The following is a 24,894-nucleotide window of genomic DNA, read 5'->3' as shown; positions in this document are numbered from 1 at the left end:
CTGGATGCGGTTAACGCCAGGCTCCTTTGGGAGAGAGGCCGGCGCTGGATCAATCTGTGATGCCACTGCCACTGCCACTGCCACGTCGGATTGGTAGGTATGTCGCAACCGATTTCGTTCTCACAGCGTTGAGGTCCGTTTTCGTCTTTTTATTATTCGGCTGCCTGCATTGTGTAGCGTCACCAAAATTATCAAGCATCAGCAAAAGAGCCCCGAGTCCTAGCTGTGAAGCGTGAAGCGTAAAGTGGTGAACGTCGTGGATCGTGATTGACCAAATGTCATAGGACACAACATCCACTCCGTGCCTCCCAGTGTCCAGTGCCCAGTAATACCCCGACTTCGTACCTTCCCACGCGGACGGAGGCAACTGGGATGAAGCAAGAGTGGAGACGCACGGAATAATGCAGCTGGGGCCAGACCAGGCCATGGAGCATTGCTAGTGGAGATGGGCTGGCGTGGGTGGGAACATGGTGAAGTCATCAAATCAATATTGGGAAGCTCGCAGCAGGAGCACAGCACCAAGGCCCTGCAGGGTGGGACCGAGCCAAGTCAAAGTGCTCATCCTTCATACGAAGCCCATTGATTGATCCCGACTTGCTTGTCTAGACGAAGTATCCACGTAGAGGGCAGACTTGTCGCCAAAGTCTGGGTATGTCGGGTCGCCAACCGTTTAAAAGCAAGTGTCGCCGTCCCACCGGGATGAGCAATACCAACTTCAATATCAGATCCAAAACTCTGCTTGTATGGGAAGATTGCTACCGCCGATGGCGGGGTCAAGTATCATTTCAGCCCATGGATTACATTGATCCACGCAACTTGCTTTCCTGTCGTTCACCAAAAGAATTCCAGAGTACCTTTCGCACCCACATTGTCACGGGTTATCCCAACAATCACGAGCACCAGCTTTCAAGGAAGGAGCCGTTGGCTTCATTCCACTAGTTAGACCAATGAGCTGGGCCTGGTTTCAGGGTAGGTGCGATTAGAGTGTGGATTGACGACTGACCATTCGGCAAGAGTAAACGAAGCACAGGGGGGATTCATCCGTTCTTCATTCCGCTCCAGGTACAATCATACTACTGTAGATGGATGATAGAAGCAGTGATCGGCAGGAAGATGCCACAGGCATTCAGCAATTGAGTCTTCACCACATTTGTACTATTACCCGTTCCCCGTGTCAGTTTGATGCCAGTGGCGCCAGACCGGGCCAGTCAGGGCTTAGTAGGATCGTCGATCGGTTCGTCCTAGTTGCAGATCATAGCGATGTCAATCGAGCCCCATCCCATCGTCTCTTCTGTGATGGGTAAGAGCTGACGGCGAAGTGACGAAATATGTCTTGCGCAGTAATGGTCAGAAGGACCGACCGAGTGACCTTTAGACGCCGCTTCTGTCATCTGAGATGATGTGTATCTTGGAACACGTCCATTGCAGAACGACAGTCTAACACTTCCAGACCTAAGGGCAGAGAGCTTATTGGGTTGGCAAACGTTCTTTGCCGAGACGCCGACCATGCGCGCTCACTTATAAATCCTACCTACTCTCTGCCAGGCCTGCCAAGCGACCACGACGACCTGCCTCGTTTCCTTCGTACTGCATGAGTTCATTACGAAGGGAAGCTTGGATTGTACACTACCGCTTCCGGTTGATCTTTCCAAGGAACCTCTGAAGTAGACAGGTACCCTTGCAAGATCGCGTGTTGGGAGTGGATCGAATCGTCGCCCTATCACGGGCTCACAGACCACTTTATCGCGTTGGAGCGACTGGTACGTAATTACTACTTTCTCTCCCGGACGTTTGGTCCTCCCAGGACTATTCGTAGTGCAATGGTTGGAGACGGTTTGCCCATCGTCAAAATAAGGTGGCAAGATCAAATCGTGGGCGTGTGCCCGTGGACGCATGCCAGACACCAATACCCTGTCCCTTAGTGGTTCCAGTCTCTTGCAGCTTCTGGTTCCGTCGGTCGACCGTAGAGGGAGGATGCGTCCGATCTGCAGGAGGTAAAGCAAGAACATTTCCCTCAGGACTGGCTTTGTACTTTCCCAAGTTACATTAGTGGTTCCTGCTAGTGTGAAGTACAAAGTACTTACATTTGATCGACGGCCTGGCAGTACGGATTGATGACTCCTCTGTACTCTCGAGTGTACTCTCAAGCATTCCAAGTTGGGACGGAAAGCATTGCCCGACTTGACACGCGGCGTCATGGATCAGACCCCGTTTGCCCCTGCCTAGTTTTGACGTTTTGATGCACGGATACACAGAAAAAGAAGGAAAGAAGGGGTTGTACAAGCAGATGTCGCTTTACGAAGTACGCGCAATATCAAGATCTACCAGAGTTCGTCGTGGTACAGTTTTGTCCAGTGGTCCATGTCGCATCAATTCGATCCTTTCTTTCCAAACTGCCACTCAATTTCTCGAATGTTAACGGCAATTCGGGACGGGGCAACCGCCGTGGACATGGTCGTTACGTCAACGAAGTCACACACCCCTCCTCAAGCTCTCCTGCCCCAGCTCGGGTACAAGAGTAATAATACTTGCGAAGTAGTCCATACGAGAAAGGAAGGAGTACCTGTGTACGATGTACGTACTTCATGTTGGCACACTGGTGATATTACTACATCAATTCTGCCCTCCCATTCCAATTTGAAGTCGAGCTGGATGGTTCCCCTTTTAAACAAGGTCCGCGGCGCACCTTGACTCTACCAATCACGGCCATCTCGTTGGTTGCGCATATTGCGCCAGACTCGCATTTATTACTACCCCAGACAAGTTGATGAGAGAAGACTCAGCGGCGCGAATGACAGTTGCCGTCCAAAGTAGCAGACGGCGATACTCCGCACGCCATACAACCCATCCACCAGGCCCATGGGACTCGATTCTAATCAAGTCGCACTGATCGAACTTTCCGTACCCCCATAACCGGGAACAGCTAATACTACCGCACGTAAGTCTATGTCAAAGTATTATTATTGACGCCTTGACAGCATTTACCATTTTCCGGGGAACGTGATCATATCCAGATACGAAGTAGTTTCCACCGAGTTGCTGACCTCGATCGCCTGCGCTGAAGTCGTAATATTGGCTGCCATCCCATCCCACAGACTCAAAGGATGACAGGCAAGAGATGGACACCCTCCATTAGCATCTCGCTAACGCCAAGCCTACATGCTTCCCTGATTAGCCGCTACAAACCCGGTCTTGCAGACCGTCAATTTAAAACTGACCTTCGGATCTTCCTCCTGTAAAGTTCGATGAGTACTATAGGCTTTCGGCGATTACGAAGTACGAATCAAAGTGCACCCGGCTCGATCCCCGACTCGGTAGTAGCACAGGCTGTACCAGACACTTCTCCCGTCAAAACGACACAGAAGGGAACTAGCTGCGCAACATTGGCAGCAGGCGAACTGTCCCACAGTTCCAGGCGAGAGACGCACGCCAAGTGGTAGCAGAGCTGGAAGATCCGAGCGGGAGAAACATTTCTTAGCTCTCCTTTCTCCCTCCCAGTCGGCATGTTTTGTCGGGTCCAATAGCCCGAGCATACGAAGTAAAATGACGAAGTAAGCACTTGGCCGGCGGTTTATAGTTCCAAACCTTGCCGTGACCTGGCGAGCGCTGGAGGGCTTCCCCCCAGTCACCCCGACCCTCCCCCCGCTTCAATGCAAGTTCGAGAACACCAACACGATACTAAATTAGGGGGTGCACACGAGGGCAGAAACTGAAGCGGACTAGCGTTGAATCGAAAGCGTCCTGCGTTTCCGACCCCAACAATTCAGCAAATGGGCTAGACTCAACCTCACGTTGGCACAGAGCTAATGGTTTGCAGGGGAAAAACGTGGGAGACTGGAGTCGTTGTTTGCCGGGAGTCCTGTCGAGGGGAAATAAACCCCGCTTCTTGAGAGAAGACGCCTTGATATGCGGCACTATTCGCGGAGAGAATGCCTTTTAATGACATCTTCTGCGTCAGCCGAACTACCGTTTCCTGCAAGAGACATCGGCCTTGCCGCTGGCCTGACGTAATTTTTCTTCCTGGACTTGGTCTTCGATTCGTAGTTCATGTTCGCTTTCTAACTCGAGGACTACACTCCTACACCATCCTACACTCGCTGATCGGAAGACTACGATCAATAACGTTTCTAAAGACAAACAGGGGATGTGAGTCCCGCCAAGGTGGTTAATGCTGTTGAACCCCAGCCCAGCATCATTTCATCTCGCAGCTTGGCCTCGTGGCAAAAATAGCACGAGCCCGATGCTGGTGCTCGCTTCTTCATCCTACGGACACGTTATACGGTAGTATCGCTCACATCGGCGCACCGGACATGATCGGATCTTCCGGCCTGCCCCAGCCTGGCACTTTTCCAGAGCTTCTCTCTTTGAATTTGTAAACGTCCTTTTCCTCTTGTCCGCCAATCGGTCGGTCGCATCCTTGTTCTCAATCAGACTCGCTGCATCTTTCTTCTAGTCCGGCTGTGGAGGTGAACGACCAACTCGGAAGTCCCCTCCTCCCACCCCCTCCACTCCTTCACCCCACCTCACACTTGCCGCCAACAGCTTTTCCTGGCATGAGAAGCATGCTGATGCTGTACCACACAACATCGTCGGGCTACCCTAGGCGGGCCGATTGGCAACAGGTTTTTTTTGACCAGCTTGATGTGGTTACCACCTTCCCTTCCCCCATCTTGTACTCCGTACTCACCACCCCAGCCATCGTCCGGAAGGATCCGTCTGCGAATGTCAAGTCGGCCGATGTTTGCCCAAGAAGAAGTAGTCTAGAATGGAAGAGAAGGACAAGACGACGCCCTTTTCTTTTTCGTCCATCTGCCATGTAACGTTAAACAATTAAGGCCTTGCAGTAACTCTCCTGACGTAGGGTAACGGTCGAGTTGCCCCGTTTGGAGAGATGGCGAGCGTATCATGCAAGTCTTACTTATTTCTAGAGTTTCACCGGGGGGTTGCCAAGTCCTTCGACTCCATTGCGGGTTCCCGATGCGGAATCCTTTTCCTGAGCAAATGGCAACGTTCAATACTTTGCTCTTCCTTTCACAGCCAGAGGACACGCCTCTCTCATGACCTCCTGAAGGCGGACGGGAAGCAAGTCTATTTAGCAATTGCTTAGTTACGGTGCTGATCCACACTTTGAAGATCACTCGAGATGTTTTCCACTCCGGGACGAAGAAATGTTTTCACGACCATAAGAACCAAGGGCGCCAAGTAGCTAATCATAGCTGCATCTAACTTGCCATGAAGCAACGCGATCCGAAACTTGGCTCAGAATTGGAGAAGCCGAGCACGAACTGGGCGGACGAGATGAGCTATCTTCTGGAAGGTCATTCTCTCACACCAAGATATTGGAACGCAGCGCTTCACTTGCCTCCTGAGCTAGGTATATCGTGGGTTTGGAGAAAGACACCCCTAGTCCCCAACGACCAAGTATACAAGAAAACAAATATTGGATTCGTCAAAGCTGTTAGATCGAAGTGTTTAATCTCTAAGGTTTCAAGGTACTCGGCTGGTTTTCAAGTCTGTCATGTCATTCTGGTGTCCTGCCCGGTGTGATATGGGCGTGTGTACGGGACCAACAACGGCCAACTCTTCATCTAAGTATCATTGTTGATACCGCCGACTTCCGCTTCGTTGCAACTTACTAGGTCTAGACGAGAAAGGGGCCAAACGAACTGAGAATATGCGAACATCGATTCTAAGTGGATCACAGAGCCTCATATCTGAAGGGGGACGTGGATGTCGCCGACTCAACCGGTACGCTCCATAGCCAAACGCTGGCCACTCTAGCTGTGCAGAGCGAGCTCGATTTGGGGTAGAGATTTAGATCAAATATAATAACTCGAGAATTAGTTTTTGGCCTACCTTCAAAAAAGTCATAGATGAAGGGACAGTGGGACGGTTCGAAGCACTCGCCTCGACTTACACCCTTCTGTCAATGATAGAGAGAAGACGCCTGGCGACTCATGTGGAGGATACAGCATGGAGAGCAGGTTAGAACCCTGGCCAAATGCAGCAGTAACGGGAGCTCATCGCATGCGAGGACGTACGAACACGGATGGACAAAGTCTATCCATCCCTCGCGTCATTCATCGGCGAGACAGGTAAGCCTCTTTCCGAGAGAAGTTTGGAGCCCGGCTAAGTAAATTGTACTATTGAAATACAAACAGGCGCTAGCAAAAGCGGTCTCATCAACCTTTTGATCAAGGTATGTTACTACATTATACCCGTTCTTTGCTGTGTTGCAGTCACAACCGTGGACAAAACGAAGTCAGCCAACTGACAAGTCGCGCCATGTCAGGGCTTGAACAGGAGCCACCGAGACTTCGAGGCTCCTATTGTCGGGGTGGGTCAGAACGAGCAGCGACCTACCTCGGGGGATGTTCATCTTCACATAGACCCGACGATCATCCAGTCTGATCATCCCAAGCTCTACGCCGACTGTGAAGGGCTCAACGGAGGGAACAGCCCGCCTCAGAGCCTTGCCGCCGCTGCCAAATATAGCACCAAGAAGATGCTGCAAAGGCTAGCAAAGAACGTTAGGCTCTATTGGCGGGGAAGCGAAGACGCAGGACGTGAGTTTATTGTCTCGAATCTATTCTCTCGAATGCTGTACACATTCTCGGACGTAGTGGTATTTGTTCTTGGGAATTCTAGGTAACCCCCCCCTCCCCCCATGGTTCGTTCTAAGATGGCCTCAACTGGGATACTGACTCTCCTGCAGGACAGTCGAAAATGCCATCGAGCAACTGCTAAGATGGGGATCCGAGTCCGTTTCTCACGTTTCGAATCAACAGAAGATGTCTCACTGCAGACCAGATCAGTCCTTACTTCGGATTCGCTTTTGATCACTTTGCATCGGAGAACGGGCTGAAGGCCCCGTTCGACTTTGTGAAGGCCTCTTTCTCCCTTCAACCTGTTTGCCGCGACTTCGGGGACAACATCGTCTATCTCGCATCTGTCTTGATCAAGAAAGAATTAAATTCGGACCTAGATGCGGCAGCCATTTTCAACCCCATGAGTAGGGTCATTGCGTCTAGTATAATGCTGGACGCGGAGAGAAAAAGGTACATGGGAGATGAGGCCGAGCTCATGACCAAATATAAAAAGTTCTGCCTGGATGCATTCGAGTCCATTCGAGACAATCACTGGCTTGCAAACGCCCAAGATGCATCAATCGGAAGTCCGGCCATGCGAAGAGTTGTCAGGATGAGAAAGGAACCGTTCTGAGAAGGCCCGACTCCGAGCTCGATGACGGCTATGAAACCACATTGAGGAAATCAGATGGCGATGACTTCGTTCGGAAAGTCGAAGTCCAGCTAAGAGAATTGCTGGAAGCGCGGAATTCTATCTACCCGTAACTGGCAATGTCTGTACATCTGGAAATCATTTGGGACTTTTATGGTACTCACATGGGCGCGTCCTCCTTCAAGGACCAGCCCATGTGTCTTTCGTGCCTCATGAACGTCCCCGAGTATGTGCTGCCGTGCAATCACATCCTCTGCAAGGATTGTGCTATTTTTCAAGGAAATCTGGTCGACTGGTCTGATGATCGACTTATCAAGAGCCGCCAGTGCCCGTTGGACCCGTCGGATGAAGGCGAGACCCATATTCGGCTTCAGAAGCCCGACATGGGGGTCCGTGTTCTATCTCTAAATGGGTAAGTTTTACGCCAAAAATGGGAGAAGGACCTGGACGAGGCTTACCAAGACAACAGAGGAGGAATAAGGGGAATAGTCACGCTTGCCATTCTCCGAGAGCTAGAACTGCGTCTAGGAGGGATCCCCATACACTCGTTCTTCGACCTTATCGTTGGCACAAGGTAAATCTTCGTCCACCACACTCGGCCTTTGAACTTACTACCGAGAATGAAACTTCCAGTGTGGGAGGAATCATTGCGGCCGGCCTGGCGAAGAAGGGCTGGACTGCTACTGAGTGCGCCGAGAAGTTCAAAGAGCTCTGCGGCTCGGCGTTTGTCCCAACTTTCGTAGAAAAGTACGTGGGTCAAAGTCTTCCTTTCGACCGTCTCACCTTTCTCATAGGCTACTTCTTACCTCGTTTCGACACTAAGGGTGTGGTGAACGCTCTGATTGAGGCTTTTGGGCCTGGTTCCAACCTCTTTGGTGGCGGGCACGACCTTGCGACAGCATTCCAGCCAAAGGTTGCTCGCGTGGCAACTGAAAGTGCTGGGAAAGCAGTCCTTGTAGCCGACTACAATCGTGCAGGATCCGGTATGCATCATCTTGGTGATATGGAAAAAAAAAAAAAAAAAAAAAAAAAAAAAAAAACCTTTCGCGATGCTGATGAATCGCAGAAAATACCCACTGCGGGTTTATACACCAAACGAATCTTTCCGCCAGGTGGAAGATCTGGGAGGCGTGGGTTGATCCTGGATCCAAGCTCTTCCTCTCTGTACTTGCTGTCTAACTCATAATTTAGTGCTCGAGCAACATCCGCTGCGCCAACTTGGTTTGAGAGATACAGTCATGCCTCAACTGGGAAGTCGTATGTTGATGGCGGCCTGAACCACAACAACCCCGTCTACGTCGCACGGCAAGAACACCAATTACTCTGGCCGCAGTCTCCACTGGATCTTCTCGTATCCCTGGGAACCGGCTTAGTTGAAGATATAGAGGACACGACGCCTGCCGAGGAGCCTCCACCAAACCAAGGAGGCTGGATCCGCTGGAAAAAGTGGTTAGGCTCGTTGGAGCTCATCCAGACCGCCATCAACCACATCTCGAATAGCCTCAACTCACAAAGGACTTGGGCTCAATTCGAGAAAGACAACCAATCTGAAAGGGAGCGGATTATCCGCCTGAACAATAAGCTCAATCCCCCCTTTGCTGAGTTGCACGACGTCCACAGGATTCAAGGCCTCGAAGAAGAAACACGCCAATACTGGCAGAAGGACAGGGAATGCAAAGAAATGCTCGACAGCTTGGCCAGAAGATTGCTCGCCAGCTCGTTTTACTTTGTGGTCAACAGCACCGCGTCATCGGAGCATCATTATAGCGTCCAAGGTAAGACGAGACCTCGTTTGATTGCTGTAGACTCTAGTTGACCTGTCTTTAGGAGAGATTCGGTGCCGCTTCAGCAGGAGTGCCGATACCAAAGAGATCTCCAAGCTTGGGCAGTTATTTGAGAGCATTCAAGTTCAGGATCCGTCCTACCCTTGCTTCGAGATTTCGCAGGAGGGCTTCATGTCCCAGAAGACATTAGCGGTGACGGAGTCGGTCATCAAGAGCATGATTGACTCCAACGAATTCGTATTCCCAGAGGGCCAGAGTGTTTCTATTCAGCTTGGGGATCGCAATTCGAAGTGTGAGGTGGTGCTTTGCCTTGGACAGGATGAGAGGTATCACATTAGCGGTTCCCCACGCACGATGTCGAGGATCTGTTGATCCTCTTTTCTTCTTCTTCTCAACTCTGCGGGCTCTTGTGTCGTTTTTCTTGTGTTTCTTTCAATATATTTGACATTAACTACGTCAATCCTAATAAAACAATGCTCCCGACAAGTTCGAATCTCTCTTCCACTTTCGAAAGAAGCAGGACTATAATCAAAGAAGGACCCTTCACCTCTGGAACAGCATCCTCCTCTGGCTGCTGTCACAGAGCCGGGGCGAGGCCTGGTTCCTTTGGCGCTGATGCTTCCTGTTCACTCGAAGCCAATAGGCACCGGATTTCGGTGATCATGGAACGGAATGTCCTCATTCAATCCCTTGCGATCAACTGTCGAAAAAGCCTCAAGGCGATGGATAGACCAATTGAGATGGCAGGAGCTCTCGCTTCCATTTCGGCTGAGGATATTGTAGTCTTGAAAGAGGTGCTGGCGTGTCTTGATGTCTTGAAAACCGAAACCAAGATGCTGAATTTGCGCCCTCACCCGGCGCCTAAGCGACGAAGTGGGAAACGGGAATTGGCCGGTCCTCCCCCGAAAAAAATTAGACAGCGTGGGCGGCTGTTGGGATCCGGTATCGCGACTATCGACGAATGCGGCATGGGCTTGCTTAAGAAAATCCGACTAACTCGACGACACTAGGCCCCGTAAATTAAAATGGGACTGTTCCCGTTGCGCCTTAGACGCATGATCTAGCGTGCTAGACTTGCACCAAGCTCTGGTGCCAACCCCGCGGCTCTCTTTCGAGCAGTCGCCTCTCCCTCTCCAGGCGCAAACCAGTTAACCGTTAATTCTGGTTGCGTCGCGTGCTGGAAATCTGCCGAGATGGGAACAGTCGAGCCGCAATCGCCTGCTGCCAAGGAGCCTCAGATCCGGCTCGTGATCGCTTGCCCTCGAAGCGGCTCGGGTCTTCTTATGCGAATCTTCGCAGAGTCCCCCGACTGCGCCGTCACGAGCGGACTCTTCCCAACGGGAAATGAGGGATCAAGAGAGGCCTTTCGGCCTGACTACTCGATCCTGGATAACCCTTCTTCTCAAAAGTTCCTCATATGCAAAGAAGAGCTTAGCAACAACAGTCAACTGTACAGCGCGTTCTTAACACCCGCCGTATATGAAGTAACTCGGCCCGTCTTCCTAATCCGCGATCCCATCCGGGTCTTCGACAGTTGGAAGCACGTCGGATGGACGGACGCGCAGAGTCTGATCGGCTGCTATACGAAAATGTTCCGGCTTCTCGATCAAGCCCCTTCGCATCCCGTCTCGTGTCTTCTCTACGAGCGACTGGTGAAGAAGCCCCGGAAGGAACTCGAGGGTATCTGCGAGAGGTGGGGAGTACCATTCTCTGAGACTATGCTCAAATTCAAGGAGCCGTTTAGGTCGTTGCTCTCCTCCTCCTCCTCGGCGAATGACGAAAGGGGCATCTCCAGCGAGGAGGAGAAGCCATTGGGTTTGTACTCGACTGTGGAGGCTAGCTCATCCATGATTGCCGATGTACCACCCTACGGCCTCCTCTCCAACAACGAGAAGCAAAACCTCGAAGAGCATCTAGGCCGTCTATACATCCGCTGCTGGCAGTCCAACGTCCTCCAACTGCGGGCCATCCTCTCGCAGAAAATGTGGATCGGCTTCGACCTCGACGACACCCTGCACGAATTCCGCCGCGCATCCTCAACGGCAACAGCCAAAGTCCTCTCCGCCATCTCCTCGCGACACGACATCCCCATCCCTACCCTCAAAGAGGAATACTCCAAAATCCTCCGAGCAAAGACGGCAAATGCCTTTTCCGATGGAAAGACGTCCTTCGACTACCGTGAAGAAAGATTCCGTTCCCTCCTCGCGCACTTCTCCTTACCCCACGACCCACAATTCATGACTAGCCTCCTAGAATCTTACGAAGATACCCTAACTGCCTCCCTCGAGCTAAAGTGCGGCGCGGTATCTCTCCTCTCGACCCTGAAAGATATGGGCAAGAAGATCGCTGTCATAACTGAAGGACCGCAGGACGCGCAGGAGAGAACGATCGACGCCCTAGGTATAGGCAAGTATGTCGACTTCCTCGCTACGACGAACCGTTTTCGCGTGGCTAAGACGGACGGCCTGTTCGCCGAGGTCCTCCGGCACTTGGGCATCTCCTCGGGAGATATGGCGTACGTCGGCGACAGTGAGGAGCGGGACATGAACCCTGCCATGGCTAAGGGCATCTTCTCGATTCATCTTGCTGAAGCGAAGCATGTCTCGTTGGACTCCTCTCCGCCACGGATCAATACGTTAAATAAGCTGCAATACATTCTTACCGGATGACTTGGGCTTTCATGGTGCGCTCCGTAGGAATTTAAAAGGTCTGTGTTCTGTAACAACGCCTCGTTTTATCGATTTTATGTATTTCTTTAAATAACATACACAAGTACAGCCCATGAGTTCCAACTCGCTTACTATTGGTCTTCTCTTTTTCTGGTTTCTCTATCACGCCAACCCATCGAGGCGATGGGCTAAACCCGAAGTAAACAAATCTATTTGAGCTTGGCCTCCTCCACCTGCGCTGTCTTCGCCGGTCCACCGGTCGTCGGGAGGCCCATGAAGATCTTGAAGTAATCCTGCAGCAGTCTGTTAGCCAAGAAGAAAAGGAAGGGAAAAAAAGAAGGGGGTTAGTCTTGGCAGCACTTACATAAATCATCCACTGCAGACCCGTCAGAGTACCAATCATGACAATCCTCACAGGCAAACCGTTCCAGAGACCCATGAATCCGATATCCTTGTATATCCTACCCATAGCGGCGCCGAACGCCTCTCCAGGTTCGCGGTTGGCATTGAGCTTGCTCACCATCACGTCAGCCGGGTGCGAGACGATGGCGCAAAGAATACCAGCGAGATAACCAGCCGTGAAGGAAACACCCGTCTGCGCAGCCTTGCCGTAGTCGTTCTTCTGTCCGGGGAGTCGGTCGTAAATCATCTCAACAATGGTCTCAAACGAAGCAAACTTCATCATGGTGTAAGGGATCTGACGGCCCCAAAGGGGATACAAGCCCTTGTACAGACCGGCAGAGCCCTCCTTGGCCAAGACGCTGCTGATGCCGTGGAAAGTGCCCCTGTAAGGGTTCTGCAGGGCACCCTGCATGCGGACCTTGACGGCCTCGAAGGGGCACAGGGCAATGTCGGCGAGGAATTCGGCAGAGGCCGAGGCGGAGAGGTACAGCCAGGTCTTGTGCTTGTAGGCGGCCTCAGGACCGGCTAGGTCGGAGTAGGTCTTCTTGAAGAATTCATACCAGCCGTACTTGAAGGCGCCCTGGGCCGAGTAGCCGAAGAAGGTCGGGCCCCAGCCGGTGAAGATGCCGCGAAGGCCTTCTTTTCGGTAGATCATGGACCAGCCCTGGATGTTGCTCTTGTAGAGTCCGGGATCGACCTGGCGGCGCACCTTGACGAGATCAAGTGGCGTCACGGCCGTGTGGGTGAGGCCCTGCAATTGGAGACTGTCAGTTTCTGGAGTTCCCGTGGAACTTCCCCTAGACAACGACGCCTGGGCGAAAGATGGCTACAACTAGCATCTGCAAAATATCGCCGGGGAGAGAGAGAGGAAATGAGGTGAATTAACGATAACAACTTACACAGGCCAGCGTACCGCCAAAGGTACAGGCAGCGTAATACTTGGGCGAATAAAGCGCAATGGTGCCCGTGGCACTCTGGGCCTTCGCGCTGGCCTTTTCAAGCTCATGGGCAGCTTCCTCACCAAGCTTCTTGGCCTCCTTTTTGGCGTCGTCGATGATGGAATAGTAATCGAACGAAGTGCCCATGCGCTTGCGGGGAAGGGCGGGTTCCTGCGAGTGGGCCGACTGGCCCGTAGCGTCGTCGGCGGGCCTAGAGGCCAGGGGGCTGTAGAAGAGCCCGCGGAGGGTTTCTTGGCTGGGCTGGTTTTTGGACATGATGTTGATCTACCGCCGGAAATGGCGGGGAGGGGAAACGGGTAATGGATTCAAAAATAGGAAATGGAGAACTAGAAGGAATGCCTGGAATCAATTGAGGGGTGTGTGAGGCTACTGCCGATGGGTGACGAGTCGATAAGTGAACCCGCGCTGGAAGCTTCACGATGCAGGGATGAGGGGAGAGGAAGAAGGAGAGATGGAAAATAATACTGGAAGAAGAATTGGAAAAAAGAGTAAAATGGCTCTTGAATGTTACTGATGATCCGGAATAACCCTAGGAACGAGAAAAACCCGAGGATAGAGACTTGGGCGGTACAAACATGGGCGCCACCAACGTGCGACCTGCGACCTGCGACCTGCGACCTGCATCAAAAGCAATACTTGTTATCACTTCATTGTTATCTCGTTCAGGCGGAAGGGACGAACCGGGCCTGAGACTGGGAGACGTGGAGACCTGGAGCTGGGTGGAGTGACATCACAGCTTTCCTGATTGACTGAGCGTGAGCAAGTATTCAGAGTACGTACTGCAGTACCTTAGTACCCTAGTACAATCTGGGGTACTTGTTCATTCGACGGATTTGAATCCTTGAGGACGGGAGGAAGGAGGAAACGGCAGTACGTACTGTTTCGTAGAGCTGAGTTCGGACTTAAGACGTCGCGACAATTCTTTCCGGGAGGACAAACGACCGCCTGACCTGAGAGATCCAGGAGGATCGTAATGCCAGCAGTCCTTGCAGGGAGTGGCCGAAATACCAGCTCTGAATGGCTAATTTGGAAGCTCCAATACTGGCCCGATAAAAAAAAAAAAAAAAAAAAGCAAATGAATTGAGCTGACACCAACAACCAAGGATATCGCGCTGGAGTTTATACAGGCTCGCTACTAATCTCCAGGCCGAGTCGATGAGATCGAGCTGGAGGTGTCTGAGGGAGACGGTTCAGGTTACAAGCTATTAAGACAGTATTGAAATGTTCCATCCTTGTTCGGTAGATTAAAATCGACATCGAACCTTGACTTCTTACTGCTAATACTTGTAATCTAGATACAGCTGAGGCCTAGTCGAGCTGACAATAATTGATTCAATGACCGCCTTGATCTCTACCAGCCTAGCCAAATTGGCCCACGCTGCTTTAGCCCTTCTAGGAAATTTACTTGTGCTTGACCTCACCAGAATGACAAACCGACACCCCCACGAATCGAGAAATCCACGACCTCTTCCCAACCCATTATTTCGATACGCCTACTGGGATTTTTTTCCTCTTCTTTTTTCGTCGGAGTTCTTTAACCTTCCCACCATCCTCGACACCGATCAATCACGAATCCGCTCCCGTCAGGTAGGTTCCAAGATCTGAGGAACATCAGAAAATTTAAAACGAACCATCCGCATCCCGTTATCCACCATCTCGATCAAAGCCAAAAGTCTCACCGAACCCCACCTCACACAACCACCCACCGCCCACCGCCACGATGACAACCCACACCTTTACCACCGCGCCCCAACCCGACGCCGCCTCCAAACTCTTCTCCTCCAACTGGTCCTCCCGCTACCGCGGCGTAAGCACATCCCCATCAACCTCACCCTTCCCCCCCCCCTCTCCCCTCTCAAACTAACAGTCCCCTGCCCCCCAAAAAATCAGGCCACAGTCCAAGACCTCGACCCCCCCGCCGCCCTCTCCGTAATCCCCTCCGACTCCATCTCGCACGCCCTCATCTCCGCCTTCGAACGCGAATACACCCACCTCACCGTCGTCTCCTCCACCACCCGCTCCCTCCTCGGCTACGTCTCCATCCCCCACCTCCAGCGCCTCCTCGACTCCGGCGCCGTCCAGCCCACTGACGAGATCTCCAAGGCCATGACGCGCTTCCGACGCAAGGGGACAAAGTATACCGTTATTACCATGCAGACGCCGCTGGAGGAGCTCGAGGCGTTTTTTAGGGGCGAGGGGAGCGGCGAGAAGCAGGATTTTGCCGTTATTACGGATGAGAAGAGGAGGTTTGTGTTGGGGGTGGCGACGGTTGAGGATTTGGGGGAGTTTGTGAGGAGGAGACCTGCTTAGGATGGGGATGAGGAGGTAGGGGTGGATGTGTTGGGTCTATGAGATATTGAGAAGTGAGGAAGTAGCGGTATGTGGTTTCTAGGAGAGCTTGTCGAAAATCGGGGCTATTTAATGCCTCTCGACAGTTTATAATGAGCCCGGGAGGTCTGCAAGAAACATGGGCGGACAGAAAATATCTCATGATATCACCTCCCTCGGCTATATTTCACATAGGGTGTTGTACACCCTTACCCTCAAGGAATTAAAGCGACACGTATAACGGGCAACATGAGGAAGCGAAGGGTTCATATTAGGAAAGGAAAGGTTTCAACACTGGCGCAATTAGATGGCACAAACTCTGGCAACGTTTCGGGACTCGAGCTCATGGAACTGCGCGTTTATGTATAATGCTCAACACAATACACATCTTGGTTCATTGGGATTTTCACCTTTTTTGGCTTGGAGATATAATGCGCCCTTCATGTCTCCCTCTCCTTAAAAAAGGAAAGGAAATTATTCTCGCGCGTGTTAAACTCATTCTGTCGGCAAAAACAAGATACTCAGGATACTACTTCTCATTTCTTCTCCCCCCAACTAGGTCCATCAATCCTCTAGGTATAAACGACCCCTAAAAGCCCTCGCCCAAGCAAGCTCAAGCATCAAGAGGACCGAGATAATCATAAACCAATCTCATATCAACCCTCTTATCCCCCTTCTTAATAACAATGTTCCTCACATACCTCCTCTCCCCCTTGACCTCCTGAAACCCCCAAATCTGCGTCGCCGTCCACCCATTATCGACGCTCTCAACATGACTCAAAACATGCTTCTTCCCCTCGGGGCCAGCCTCCTCAGCGTCATCGATGGTCCACCCCTTCTTGAGAAACTCGTCCTCGACCTCCTCGAGCGAGATCCACCTCGACTGGCCCCTAACGCTGCCGAAGATCCAGTCCGAGTGCGGGCGGAACGTGTTGTCGAGGCAGCGCTCCTCGCGGGTGCCCTTGAGACCGGCCGTGGCGATTTGCTGGATGTCAATGTGCGTCACGGGGTCCGTCGAGGTGTTGGGGGCTTTGGGCGGGGCCGTGAATTGTTTGATTTCGAGGGTGACGGAGGCGAGGGTGATGGTTTTGCGGAGGAGGAAGGAGATGCCTTGGAGGGAGAGACCGGGCTCGATACTATCCGAGAGGGTGTGGTTCTGATGGTGGGGGCAGGTTTATTGTTAGTCGAGGGGTTTGGTGAATAGGGGAGTTGGAGTATACGTGTATGGCATGGCAGGGGTAAAAAGAAGAAGAAAAGAAACAAATAAAACTTACCATGAGCCAACGGCCCTCGAGGTTGCTGATGTTGCTGGAAGCTGGGGCAGCCATGGTGAATGATGATGATGCTACACGGAATCGGGTATCTCGGTGTCTAGCGGTGACCTTAGGTAGTAGGAAAAAGAGGACCACAAATATATATGGTACGTACGGACGTATACCAATTCGAGAGAACTATGCAAGTGAGATGAGGTGATAGAGCCGGGAGGAGAAAGAGAAGAGGTAAAAGTCAAGATGGACGAGAGCGACGAGAGGTTGTCGATATATATAATTGATCTCTAATACTTCAACGAGCAAGGCTCGGACGGATGTTTTCCCCAAAGCGTCTAGTCGTGACGCTTTCCCTCGTGCTTTTTCTCTCGTGCAATTGTACCTAGGTCATTTAAATCCACCTCCACGTCCAAAATGTAACTCCACGCTCTTGAAACAAGCACGTATGCGGGAAGGTAGAGCCACGAGTGGTTTAGTACTTGTATCTCTTTTCTCTTGGGGGTGTGTCTTCTATTTCCAGAGTAGGAAGCAGGAGCGGGCGAGGGGAGCTAAGAGAAGGAACCATTGAAACCACATGAAGGAAGTCGCGATGGAGTTGGGGGGGCGTGTAGGACAGCCAGCCTGGACCTGGAGCAGCCATGGCCAGCTACCCCGCGCCCACCACCACATCCACAGACCACTACGCAATTGTGCTGACCCCCCCCTGGTACCTGTGGGTTCCTTGCTTAGTGTCTTGGTCCCCGGCGGACTCGGGCTCATTTTTCTTACTCTGCCACTATCACAAGCTAAATTCACGGGTCCGAAACCATCGTCCAGCCTTTTCTCACATATTTTTGCGCCTCACCCGAGGCTCGTCGATGCCCACGCACTCCAAACATTTGAAATGCCCGTTCCCCCATTCCCCCTAACGAGATGAATTTAATTTCATGACTCCATACTGATCTAAACTGGGGAAACTGGGACGCCAAACATGGGTTCATCTCCGCAAAATGCTTCCCCGCAAAGACGAGCATGGGTTGGCATGTTACATTCTTATCCACTTTCACAGCTGATCTTTCCTCTTCTCTTGATATCGATATACTTGGCTCAATGATGCAAGGGGTTCGATGATGGTATTTTCGTCTACTTGTATGTACAAATGGTGCCTGCCTTCTTCCCCTTCCTCCGCATCGCCGGGTATGCTTTCTTCTTCGGATTAGCCGTCTTCTTGGCCCTGCGGCTGTGTATGCCTACTTCTTCTTATCCCCCCTCTTCCCCCGAGTGACAAAAGAAAGAACAAGAAATAACAACAAAAGAATCCTTCTAAAATCCAATCCATCCTTCTTATCATCAACTCATCTGCTAGATCTACATTTCGACGTGTGTTATGCTGACTCGTAGGGCCGGGGGGCTCTCGAGCCGAAGCTGCCAGGCTTTGTGATGTGATGCCTGGATGGGACTTTTTTTTTGTTCAAAACCAGGAAAAAAAATGACCAACCTCCCCCTTCTAAGTTGGAGTGGAACCATCTATGTAAACACCAGAAAACAGGGTTTGTGCCATATTATGGGATTAAAAGCTGTTGGTCGGAGGGCTTAGGCCGTTTACTCCTTGTGGACCTGCTCGAGCTTGTCGAGGATCGCCTTGGTGAACTCGAGAGTGGAGGCCTGGCCGCCCATGTCGCGAGTGAGGAACTTGCTATAGAAGGGGAACAAACAAGTTAGCACACATACTACTATATCAATCCTGAGATGGGACTGCAAAGTGACGACTTACCCCTCGGCAATAACATCGTAGACAGCCTTCTCGATGGGGTCGGCGTGCTCGTGGAGACCGAGGTGTCGGAGCATGAGGACACCGGAGAGGAGCATGGCAGTGGGGTTAGCCTGGTCCTTGCCCTTAATGTCAAGACCGACGTGACGGCAACCGGGCTCGAAGACGGCAATATCATCTCCCATGTTGCAGCCAGGGACAACACCAGGGCCACCGACAAGGGCAGCACCGATGTTGGAGAGGACGCTGCCGTAAAGGTTGGGGGTAACGAGGACGTCGAACTGCTGGGGCCTGCTGACGCACTGCATAGAGGCGTTATCGACAATCATGTCGTTGACCTCGAGGCCGGAGTAGCCCTCGGAGACCTTGTGGAAAGCGCTTCGGAAAAGACCATCGGAAAGCTTCATGATGTTGGCCTTGTGGATACAAGTAACCTTCTTGCGCTGGTTGGCCTTGGCAAAGTCAAAAGCAAAGCGGGCGATGCGCTCGGATTGCTTGCGGGTGATAATCTTGAGCGACTCGACAACGCCGGGAACGCTCTGGTGCTCGAGGCCGGAGTACTCGCCCTCGGTGTTCTCACGGATGATGCACATGTCAACACCGTCGTGGCGCGTCTTGTAGCCGGGGATGTTCTTGATCATGCTGACGGAGGCGTAGATGTCGAGGTGCTGGCGCATGGCGACGTTGAAGCTCTGGTGGCCGGATCGGGAGATGGGGGTGTGGAGGATACCCTTGAGACCGATCTTGTTGCGGCTAAGGGAGTTTACGCACTCGTGGAACATGGACTCGGTGCGCTCGACGGGGGTCTCGAGGGTGGTGATGTCAATCTCCTCCCACTGCACGGGGGCATTCTCGGCCTTGAAGACGGTCTTGACGCTCTCGGCGACTTCGGCGCCGATACCGTCACCGGGAATGAGGGTTACTGTGTACTTTCCGCCGGTCCTGACGGGGTTGACGGCGCCAACCTGGAAGGTCGAGTTGGCGCGGGCGAGGAAGGGCTGTCGAGTGGTGGCTCGCACCAGCTATAATGGGAGACAAACACATCAGTCAATTCGCGTCCTTCTGCCTCCCTCTCTCTCTCTCGCCTTCTCTCCGCCCTGCAGCTAGCCCAATTGGGAGCTCGGAATAAGAGAAAACTCGAAGATACATATTTTACATACCTGCGACGCCGTCGATTGTCCACGAGCAAACATTTTTGTGAGATATGTGGGAGGAATGAAGAAAGGAGACTAGGCGATACACGGAGGTGTTCGATTGAGTTGGTGAGCGGAAAGAAGGAGATCGTGGGTGAGGATCGGATTTTGCTCGTCCTATGGCCTAAAAACTCCGAGATAAGCAAAGTTAGTGGGGGTGGTGGACTAGATAAACTGGGAGAGCATCATGAAATGCATGATGAGGCAATTGGACATACCTCTAACTTCTAAGTCTATGCCAGGTTGAGAACAATCATAGAAGGGAAGAGATATCTAGAAAAGAGGGAATCACGGATGAGGGATAACAGGCACAAGAAAAGATGGAATTGGGAAAAGAACAGGGAAAGAAAAAATACATGTGGAAGAAGAGAAAAAAAAAAAAAAAAATCTGAGAGGTAACACTCGTGGTGTTGTTATGATGATGTGTGAAATGCCGCAGGGACAAAAGACCAAGCTTGGCCAGTGTGGCCCAGCCGAGTCCAGCCCAGCCCAGCCCAGCCAGACCGTCCAAGTACTTCCGTAGTGTAACTTCGTACCAATCCAATTGTATGTACTTCTTGCAAAAGAGAGCCTGGGCAACGACCCGGAATGACAGGAGCAATGGACCGGAAGAAGACATGGAAAGACCGATTGACAAGGCAAGCAGCGGCTTGAGAAGGCAAAAAGCGGCAGGTACCACCGCAAGTACTACTCTACTTCGTGCCCAGAGCCTCGACTGCTACTTCGTACTTCATACTTCGGAGAATAGCTTCTCCATCGCTATTCCACTGCACTGTGACAGTACTACGCTGTTTCATCAATGATCTTTCTACCTTCATCTTTGGGTCCATCTGGTCTCTTAGTCTAGAACTTCGCCAAAGCGATACGTCAATTGATGGTCCCTCAAATCTCTCCCGGATCCGCCGAGAAAAAAGCTTGTCACCCAACACTCGGCGTCCGCCGTTTCGAAGCTCCACGAGAGAAGCGCTGATGACGGAGAATTGGCCCAAGTAGCTTCTTTTTTTGCGCCGTGCTGGCACCTTGCCCGATTGGGCCTAATCAATTCAAGATTGGCGGAACCATGGCCCTGCTCGGAGCAAGGGAGCAAACGAGCCGGATCTAATTGCTTGTATGAGGATACTATTTTAGAGGGCTTCCCACCACAGTTACAGCAGCACTACCTACGTACAGCAATTATTCGTCTGAAGATTCGAGCTCAAGCAGATCACTTGCGGCTCGTCTCAAAGATCAGATGCATCTTTTATTCTCCTGCTTTTAATTGTCGTGTTTTTGACCTATTCAGAGCTCTTTGTCGTCTTCTCCGAGAGATCTCGTTGTTGCTCGGCGATATCGAGGCGCGGCAAACCCAACGCGCAATTTTCGGAGATCGGCATCGGCTCCGCTTCGGCTTCCGAGCCACCTGAACGCCGCCGCCCGTATCAGCCGCGACGAAGAAAAAGAAAGAAAAAATATGGTACGAAGCTACGGATACCTCTGGAGAAACGACATCTTATCAAATATGACCGAGAAAACAGGGGCCCATTATTGATTGTCCCATGTAAGAAGTACTACCCCCTCGCTCTCAAACGGACATACGAAGTAATTAAGAGGGCTTTTTTGCTCCCGCCAAGCGGAATGTCCATGTGGAGCTTTAACAAGGCATCCAGTAACTATTCCTACATTGGCATTCCCTTTATCGTGGACCTTGGGCAATGGATCGTGGACCTTGGGCAATGGATCGTGGACCATGGCAATGTCTCGGGTCCACGGCCGGACACACGCGGACCAGCTTCCACTTTGGCGCATCGGTTCGGGACAGCGGATCCCCGGGTTTGCCGCTAACATTTGATGTCATGGGTACTACAGACCAAGAGAGAACCCCTTTGGATCTTCACATTCTCGTGACGGGTAATAGCTCTTATCAACAGTTTAATTTCCCAGGTATATAAAGCCTCATCTGTTTACATGCAGTTAGCGATTGCTCCAACAACCGGCTGGTTCGGTGATGCCCCGGTTCAGGAATGGGAAACTGCTCTTACCTATGTTCTATCCCACTAAACCTTTCTTGCCATTGCTATCTAGTGATAGATTCTCGGCCCTTCCTTATAATAGTTACATACGAAGCAGGAAGAGATCGATCGATTACTGCCCCTTGACGTCGACTTTGTCGTCGCCGTACTTGTCCATGGCCCTGTCATTTCTGGAATAGAAAGTCGACATGCGATACTTGGTCTCACCCTTGTACTGCTGAAGATCCGCAAGCGCCTGCTCGCCCTCGCGGGCAATGGTGGCGGCAATCTCGGGCGATCTGGGAATGATGTCACATTCGAAGGGCTGAGGCCTCATGTTGAGACCGTTGCTACGCTGTGTGTTAGCTGCGCTCCATCTTTTGAAGAAAGGCGCTGTTTGTGAGGGTGGATGAACTCAGAACTTACGTGTAAGCGTTAATGTCAACCTCGACGACACTTCCGTCAGGCCTCGTCTTCTTGGCAATCTTGAAGCCCCAGAGCAGCCTAGCAACGGTAATCCAAGTCCCCTGCTCCGCTAAAGCCTGGCCCGAGCACACGCGCCGGCCCCACCCAAACGTCATATATCCACGCTCAGTAGGGAACGGCCTATGGTTCTCATCCCCATCAAAGAACCTACAAGGGTTGAAGCGGTCCGGGTCCGGAAAATCGCGCTCATTGTGATGAATAGCCCACACGTTCCCCTGCGTCCAGGTCCCCTTGGGGATGAGGTAGCCATTATAGTAGTCATCCTCGATAGGCGCATGGGGCTGGCCGCCGATAATGGCCACGGACCTCCACCGGAAGACCTCCTTAACGAAGGCGCGAACGTAGGGCAGGTTCGGCTCGTCGTCGAAGTGCGGGCTCCGATCGGGCCCCACGACGCGGTCGAGTTCTTCCCAGGCCGGGATTAGCGTCTCGGGGAAGGCGCAGCAGGCGAGGATGAAGGTGATGAGGGTGCTGCTGCTCGTGTCGCTGCCGGCGCCGAAGAGATTGCCCGTCAGGCTAGAGATATCCTCTTCCTTGAGCTGGTACTTTTCACGTTCGGAGAAGAGGTACTTGACGAAAGAGTCTTCGTGGCCTTTTTTCTGGTTTGCCTCGTCGGCGAGGGCGTAGAAGAAGTGGAAGCCGCGCTTACGACCTAGTCCGCACTTCCACGGGGCCAGAGCATCGGGGAAGCGAGCCAGCCAGGGGAAAGTCTCCATGAGCATGGGGAAGGATTTCCCGGGGACGTTGAGATCGGCGGCGAGGTGCATGGTGGCGATGACCTCCGTGATGATGGGATCATCCCAGCTCTCGACGCGTCTACCGAAGCCGATGATGGACACGACGCTCGTAGCGTAGCGCTCAAACGACTTGACGTAGTCGGCCGGCTTGGCCAGCATGTCGAGTGCCACGACGCGGCTCTCATCGTTCTGGAATGAGCGGTACTTCCGGACAGACTGCACGCCGACACCATGGTGAATCAGCTTCCGGCGCGCCCGCCACTTTTCGCGCTGCTCCTGCGTCCCAGTGTACATATTGACGAGGTTAGCCTGTCCGGAGCCCAGCTCGGCGAAGACGACCATGCGTGGGCGCGAAGAGTAAAGCCCCGCGCGCTTGTCGAGGAGCTCGGAGGCGGCCCAGGCATCGTTGATCCAGACGGTGGGGTTGCGGCCGATCCAGAAGGTGATGACGGGAGAGTTGTGGTGTTTGGAGAGCTTTTCGAAATAGAGCCAGGGCTTGTTCTCGGGGAGCTGCCAGGTATTGCCGATTATGGGGAGCGGGAACGGGCCGGGGGGCTGTGAGTGGAAGAAACGAAAACCGGGTCATGGTTAATAAAATAACAGATATGAACTTGCGTGTTGCATGGAGAGGGATTGGAGGCTCATCTTGCATCTAGATGGTCTGATTTTTTTTTCATTTTCGGGAACGGGAAACAAGAAAGAGGGACTTACCATTTTGAAACGCAGCCATAGCATTCGGCCATAGTCGAGGATGAGAGCCAGCAGGGCGGCTTGTAAGATCAAGATGCCCAGGGTCTTGTTTGAGTTGAGATTCTTTGAAGACCAGCGAAGGAGATGGTCTGCCATGACGGCGACATCTTGGAAGTGGTCCGCCAGCATGGTTATGGCTGGGTTAATCAATCTATCGAAGCGCTCGTGTGTTTTCCTCCCTCCTCTCTCTCTCTCTCTTCTTTTTCTTCTTTCGAAATCAGTGCTATAATTCCTCCCAAGATTCCGTTCGTAAGACGCAACAGGCAGATGCGAAGAAGGGTATAATCGACAATCGAGAGGTAAGGAATCTAAAGAAACATTTAAGAACTTAATATCTTAATATCCTCTTCTTTTTATTCTTATTTGTCCTCCGCACCACCAGGCCCAAAGAAGCACCAGTTCCCGCTCCCGGTTGGAAGCAGAGAAACAAATATATATATAACTAGCGTTCCCTGGCCTTTCACGCCTCTTTTATCCTACGAGGTAAAGAAGAAAAAAAATTAGCACTAGCTCTTTCGCCGAACGCGAGGAGCGAGTGAGGGCCGCAGGGGAAGAGCTACTCCACGGGGGGTTTGGCCGTGGATGGCTTGGCTTTCTTGGAGGCTAAAGACGTCAATTGATGGGAGGGACTTGGCGATTTGCCGATCGGGATGGAGAAGCCGTTGCGGGGTGTGGGACGCTGGAGAGACGCTAGACTCGAGGGAGGGAGCGGGGGGAACAGGGCGGCTTGAAGCTGGGATCCATGGATTGTGTCCCCTCGCGGCAATTCTACGATTGGGGGATTGGGGGAGCCTGGCCCGGGTGGGAGCAGCACAGCGTGAGAGTGTGGGTATGAAAGGGGGATCGTGATGGGGCGACTCGACAGTCAGCTGGTTCAGCGAAAGTCGGACAGCTTTCTGGTTCTTGCTCCGTAGGGGTCTTTTGTTAATAAACTGATACAGACTATTTTTGGCGTCGCTTGTTTCTTCTGTCCTTTCGAACATGGACAAGAACGCCAAGACAGCTTCCTACCACGGTTAGCACTACATAGACGCCGCCTCTTCTCCAGACGGCACTGCGGAGAGAGAACTAGAGATATCAGACTTCGAGCGATCAAACGCTCTCTCTATGTTGGCAGCTCCTGTAGATGTTCGACTTGATGGGAATAAACAAATAGAATCAAATAAAAATAAAATAAAATAAAAAGCTCGCTCGCGGGTCACTCCCAGGATCGAATCCTGGTTGCTTCCCACGAGCTACGAAAATTGCAATTTTCTAACCTTCTGAGCGCTCCAGTGACCACTTGGCCACTTGGTCGCGGTATTGCCGCTTGAGCTATTCGGTTGGAAATTCTTGCCACAG

General features: G+C 52.1%; 6 protein-coding genes and 1 pseudogene across 6 annotated transcripts; 3 read left to right on the top strand and 4 right to left on the bottom strand.

The window, feature by feature from the left end:
- Positions 1 to 5,973: 5,973 nt before the first annotated feature.
- Positions 5,974 to 9,395, top strand: SAPIO_CDS0780 (uncharacterized protein; the record flags this gene model as incomplete). Its single annotated transcript, XM_016783485.1, has 10 exons — positions 5,974 to 6,037; positions 6,162 to 6,199; positions 6,293 to 6,566; positions 6,806 to 7,017; positions 7,425 to 7,651; positions 7,709 to 7,813; positions 7,873 to 8,222; positions 8,306 to 8,369; positions 8,431 to 9,014; positions 9,067 to 9,395. The coding sequence occupies 10 exons, from the start codon at positions 5,974 to 5,976 to the stop codon at positions 9,393 to 9,395; spliced, it is 2,247 nt and encodes a 748-aa protein (XP_016646251.1).
- An 821-nt stretch (positions 9,396 to 10,216) lies between these two features.
- Positions 10,217 to 11,692, top strand: SAPIO_CDS0779 (annotated as a pseudogene; the record flags this gene model as incomplete).
- Positions 11,693 to 11,901: 209 nt separating this feature from the next.
- SAPIO_CDS0778 (Uncharacterized protein) lies at positions 11,902 to 13,308 on the bottom strand (the record flags this gene model as incomplete). The annotated part of the gene is made up of 3 exons (XM_016783484.1): positions 11,902 to 11,985; positions 12,057 to 12,845; positions 12,994 to 13,308. The coding sequence occupies 3 exons, from the start codon at positions 13,306 to 13,308 to the stop codon at positions 11,902 to 11,904; spliced, it is 1,188 nt and encodes a 395-aa protein (XP_016646250.1).
- A 1,465-nt stretch (positions 13,309 to 14,773) lies between these two features.
- Positions 14,774 to 15,363, top strand: SAPIO_CDS0777 (uncharacterized protein; the record flags this gene model as incomplete). Its single annotated transcript, XM_016783483.1, has 2 exons — positions 14,774 to 14,860; positions 14,944 to 15,363. 2 exons carry the CDS (start codon positions 14,774 to 14,776, stop codon positions 15,361 to 15,363), a joined length of 507 nt encoding a protein of 168 aa, XP_016646249.1.
- Positions 15,364 to 15,994: 631 nt separating this feature from the next.
- Positions 15,995 to 16,709, bottom strand: SAPIO_CDS0776 (Uncharacterized protein; the record flags this gene model as incomplete). The annotated part of the gene is made up of 2 exons (XM_016783482.1): positions 15,995 to 16,537; positions 16,656 to 16,709. The coding sequence occupies 2 exons, from the start codon at positions 16,707 to 16,709 to the stop codon at positions 15,995 to 15,997; spliced, it is 597 nt and encodes a 198-aa protein (XP_016646248.1).
- A 1,521-nt stretch (positions 16,710 to 18,230) lies between these two features.
- On the bottom strand, positions 18,231 to 19,592 carry SAPIO_CDS0775 (Isocitrate dehydrogenase [NAD] subunit 1, mitochondrial; the record flags this gene model as incomplete). The annotated part of the gene is made up of 3 exons (XM_016783481.1): positions 18,231 to 18,324; positions 18,403 to 19,421; positions 19,560 to 19,592. 3 exons carry the CDS (start codon positions 19,590 to 19,592, stop codon positions 18,231 to 18,233), a joined length of 1,146 nt encoding a protein of 381 aa, XP_016646247.1.
- Positions 19,593 to 21,713: 2,121 nt separating this feature from the next.
- SAPIO_CDS0774 (uncharacterized protein) lies at positions 21,714 to 23,682 on the bottom strand (the record flags this gene model as incomplete). The annotated part of the gene is made up of 3 exons (XM_016783480.1): positions 21,714 to 21,930; positions 22,007 to 23,358; positions 23,515 to 23,682. 3 exons carry the CDS (start codon positions 23,680 to 23,682, stop codon positions 21,714 to 21,716), a joined length of 1,737 nt encoding a protein of 578 aa, XP_016646246.1.
- Positions 23,683 to 24,894: the final 1,212 nt, after the last annotated feature.

This window comes from Scedosporium apiospermum (assembly GCF_000732125.1).
Source record: "Scedosporium apiospermum strain IHEM 14462 chromosome Unknown SEQ_SAPIO_0033, whole genome shotgun sequence".
Classification (NCBI taxonomy): domain Eukaryota; kingdom Fungi; phylum Ascomycota; class Sordariomycetes; order Microascales; family Microascaceae; genus Scedosporium; species Scedosporium apiospermum.
The sequence above is the reverse complement of the archived record's forward strand: the minus strand, read 5'-3'. Positions and strand labels throughout refer to the sequence as shown.